This window comes from Perkinsus marinus, assembly GCF_000006405.1.
Source record: "Perkinsus marinus ATCC 50983 genomic scaffold scf_1104296935396, whole genome shotgun sequence".
Classification (NCBI taxonomy): Eukaryota; Perkinsozoa; order Perkinsida; family Perkinsidae; genus Perkinsus; species Perkinsus marinus.
In genome coordinates this window covers 50,649-53,890 of record NW_003214461.1, presented here as the reverse complement: position 1 = coordinate 53,890, position 3,242 = coordinate 50,649, and the positions used below count along the sequence as shown (strand labels likewise).

The 3,242-nt window shown below is 44.6% G+C and overlaps 3 protein-coding genes across 3 annotated transcripts in view; all 3 read left to right on the top strand.

The window, feature by feature from the left end:
• Pmar_PMAR009899 (hypothetical protein) overlaps nucleotides 1-695 on the top strand; it is a gene marked incomplete at both ends in the record, with an annotated part of 1,315 nt that extends 620 nt beyond the window's left edge. The window contains 2 exons of the mRNA XM_002783940.1: nucleotides 363-468; nucleotides 631-695. Coding sequence (XP_002783986.1) covers nucleotides 363-468; nucleotides 631-695 — 171 coding nt within the window. The remainder of the gene's footprint in view (nucleotides 1-362; nucleotides 469-630) is intronic.
• An 805-nt stretch (nucleotides 696-1,500) lies between these two features.
• On the top strand, nucleotides 1,501-2,287 carry Pmar_PMAR009898 (hypothetical protein; the record flags this gene model as incomplete). Its single annotated transcript, XM_002783939.1, has 4 exons — nucleotides 1,501-1,690; nucleotides 1,732-1,878; nucleotides 1,988-2,107; nucleotides 2,160-2,287. 4 exons carry the CDS (start codon nucleotides 1,501-1,503, stop codon nucleotides 2,285-2,287), a joined length of 585 nt encoding a protein of 194 aa, XP_002783985.1.
• Nucleotides 2,288-2,521: 234 nt separating this feature from the next.
• The window catches only part of Pmar_PMAR009897 (NADP-dependent L-serine/L-allo-threonine dehydrogenase, putative), a gene marked incomplete at both ends in the record, with an annotated part of 1,057 nt that continues 336 nt past the window's right edge, over nucleotides 2,522-3,242 (top strand). Inside the window, 5 exons of the mRNA XM_002783938.1 lie at nucleotides 2,522-2,656; nucleotides 2,700-2,828; nucleotides 2,876-2,977; nucleotides 3,026-3,130; nucleotides 3,178-3,226. Of these exons, the coding sequence (XP_002783984.1) occupies nucleotides 2,522-2,656; nucleotides 2,700-2,828; nucleotides 2,876-2,977; nucleotides 3,026-3,130; nucleotides 3,178-3,226 (520 nt within the window). The remainder of the gene's footprint in view (nucleotides 2,657-2,699; nucleotides 2,829-2,875; nucleotides 2,978-3,025; nucleotides 3,131-3,177; nucleotides 3,227-3,242) is intronic.

The window sequence follows — 3,242 nt, the reverse complement described above, 5'->3', positions numbered from 1 at the left end:
TATGTCACGATGTTTCATGTAAGTCGAAAGTCAACGAAAGTCCCATGGTCATCTGTCGGAAATGATCTGATATGATGAACAACTCATCATGAACTTGAATATCACCTTCAAAAGTCTCGAATCGAGACTCTAACCAAAAACTGCCAAGTTGACGCAACCGTCATCCGCGGAATTCTGTCATGCCATGAAAATCAGCAAACATGTTTCGGCGACAATTTACGGCGAATACTGGTTATAAGCTGAATACGCACAAGTTTTAGGCAAATCATGCGTGTACAAGAGCTTTCACCTATTAAATTAATTTGTTGGCAAATTCTGAATGACCCCATTTTCGACGATAAATTCGCTGATTCCTGGTTTAGTTTGGCTGCGTTGAAAGTATTCGCCTAACAGAGCCAAAATTATGGTCCTATCCTGCACAGAAACGGATTTGGACCACCCCTTGTAGGCAAATTACATGCTATGAAGGTGGTTTGCGCGTACGGGCGAGCGAATTCGAAAGTTTGGTGAACGGTCATACCAAAAATTTCGTCGAAACCTGTTCGCTACAGATACCAATGCGCTGTAATTCCGTCTGCGAGGGGGTTATAAAGGATTTTGCCGACTAGTCATTTGACCATCCGGTTACAGGTTTCGCCAAGTTTGGCGAGTTGGCGAAACCTGGTGCTCCGATGAACAAGCTTCTAACTGATTAACAACAACAAGTTGCGTTCATTTCGGAGTACATATGTTCAACTCCAGAGAGAGAGTAGACTACAACACTACAGTGTCCTTCGTCTGCTCAAGGATGGGCACAACGCTATTGTTATTTATGCCACTAGGCTGTAGCGTGACTCCTAGCGAGTGGGAGTGACTCTCAGGATCACCAGTTTTCGAACCTTTGAATGCAGGAGTAATAGTACAAGAATAGATCCATAGATAGCTGAGAAGGCTGGTACCCTATTGGGAGGCATCAACGCGCGTGAATACAGCGAGAGCGAATGCTTATGAAATCTGAAGAGCCAGAGAGACCTATGTTGCGCTGGCTGAAGACAAACCAAAAACGCTGTGCCACAACTCTATGCATATTCTGGACACTGATGGAGAGTACATCATGGACTGTGATAGTAGCTTGACATAGTGAACATGATCACAGTCTTATTAATAGCAACTCAGTAACGATCACATGTTTGTGTCTTTATTATCATTCGAAGCTTGTTGCGTTCAAGTTACCACTAAGGTTATTCTCTAAGGCACTTGAATGTTGTCCTCCCTTCCACTTGACTTAACATGCATATTGATCGAGTATTTGGACATTTCAAGTGTCGTACATTACCTTAGTACCACAAAATACCATGCTAACCTCAACGTTATATGGATCTTATTACTGCATCGTGACTTTGGTGACCTAGATTACTACAACTCTAGTAGTATACACCTAGGATGCCACCATCATCGGTTATATCAGATCATCATACTGCTGCCATACTCCCGCCCCCGCCGTACGACCTCTATCGTCTTATGCATTTCCGACGGTATCATGCTGGAGGCCTCCATGTCGGCCCAGCTCGAACTCTCTTACAGATTGCTCTTAAAGGCATTGGTGTAGTAGAGATGAATACAGCACTAGACTACTTCACTGGATTACGAGAGAATACGGCTGCATGTACAGCAGCGATATATCTTTGCTCCAAGACTGATGCTAAAAACGGTAGTATACCAGTAATATGTGGTGGTATGAAGCGATATTAGGGATGCTCGAGCTCCTCTCGAGTCGAAGCAAGGGGGATCCTGACTCTGTTGGAGCTCTTCATGAGGCAGCCAGACGCTTCTGTTATAGGAATGTTAAGTCTATGTTGGATTATTATGGAAGTGGAGATTCCCATAAAAGGGCATCGCGTAATGGAGAGGGGAAATCAGCCCTTTGGAATGCTGTAGGATACTTGGACCTGGACCTGAACTGCATTCCACATATAGGTAAACTCCCATGTGTTATCAATGCCTTCAGGGATAGTCAATGAGGAGGCTGTGGAACTAACTTGTAAAGCACTAGCTGAAGTCAGTGATGGGGACATAGTAGAGGAGTTGGAGTTGGCTGTAAGGCATAGGGACGAGTTGTGTGCTAGAGGTAATAGTAGTAGTATGGCATATACAATCCAGTATTATGTTCTCTCTATTAGGTATACTTAAGGCTGGTAACTGCCCATCATGGTATCATCCCTTGTCGAATAAGGATCTCCAGTGGTTCGCAGACCTCAACGCTCATCTTCATCGCAGTGTTGGAGCTCCTGAGCCGCTGAGTTATTAAGATGATGATGTAGGTCCCCTGTAGTATACCTTCTGGGCTATGATGATGTGGACTGGGGGATGGCCAAGTATGTAGTAGCTGTCTGATGTCACATCAGGGATGTGTATCATCTGTAGCCTCCTTTATGCTGCTGTTACGTTAATATCATCTGTATTGTGTAGTGTGTCCCGGATCCGTCGTGAACTCGATATCTCAGAGTTAGTAGTTTCATATTGTGATCACTTTACAAGGAATATGTCTATGCAATCTTCGCAGTATTATGGTCCTATCAGTTTGAAGGGGGAGAGAGCCCTCATCACTGGAGCTACAGCTGGCATTGGCCAAGCTACAGCTAGACGCCTTGCAGAACTCGGTTGCGAGCTCTATCTGGTACATCCCCCCTAGATACTGCATGCTGTACATATCCTTTTAGTTGGGGCGTAGAACTGATAGATTGGATGCCTTGAAGGAGGAGTTGGAGGGGCGATTCCCAAGTGTGAAGGTACATTCTATACCTTTCGATGTGAAGAACAGCAAGGCTATTGAGGAACTACCTCAAAAGGTAGGCGTTCTAGCTATACTAGTTGCCCCCCTGTTGTTATCCTCTAGATCGGGCAACCTATTGACATTTTAGTCAACAACGCTGGATATGCAGCTGGAGTTCCTAAGGCCTGGGAGGCTGATGTTGATGACATGCGAAGCATGTTTGAAGTGGGTACAACTACAGTTGATGAGTATCTAAGTTGTTGTTGATAATAGGTTAACGTCATTGGTTATATGGCCATGATTAAGGCATTCGTACCAGGGATGTTGAAGGCTGGTAAGGGCCACATCTTAAATGTCAGCTCAGTGGCTGGCCGCGAGGTATTCTTCATATTCTTAAAGTCACTTAATTGTTTTCTTGTCTGTAGCCATACACTGGTGGATCAATCTACAACGGGACCAAGTTCGCAGTTACTGGTTATTCAATGGCCGC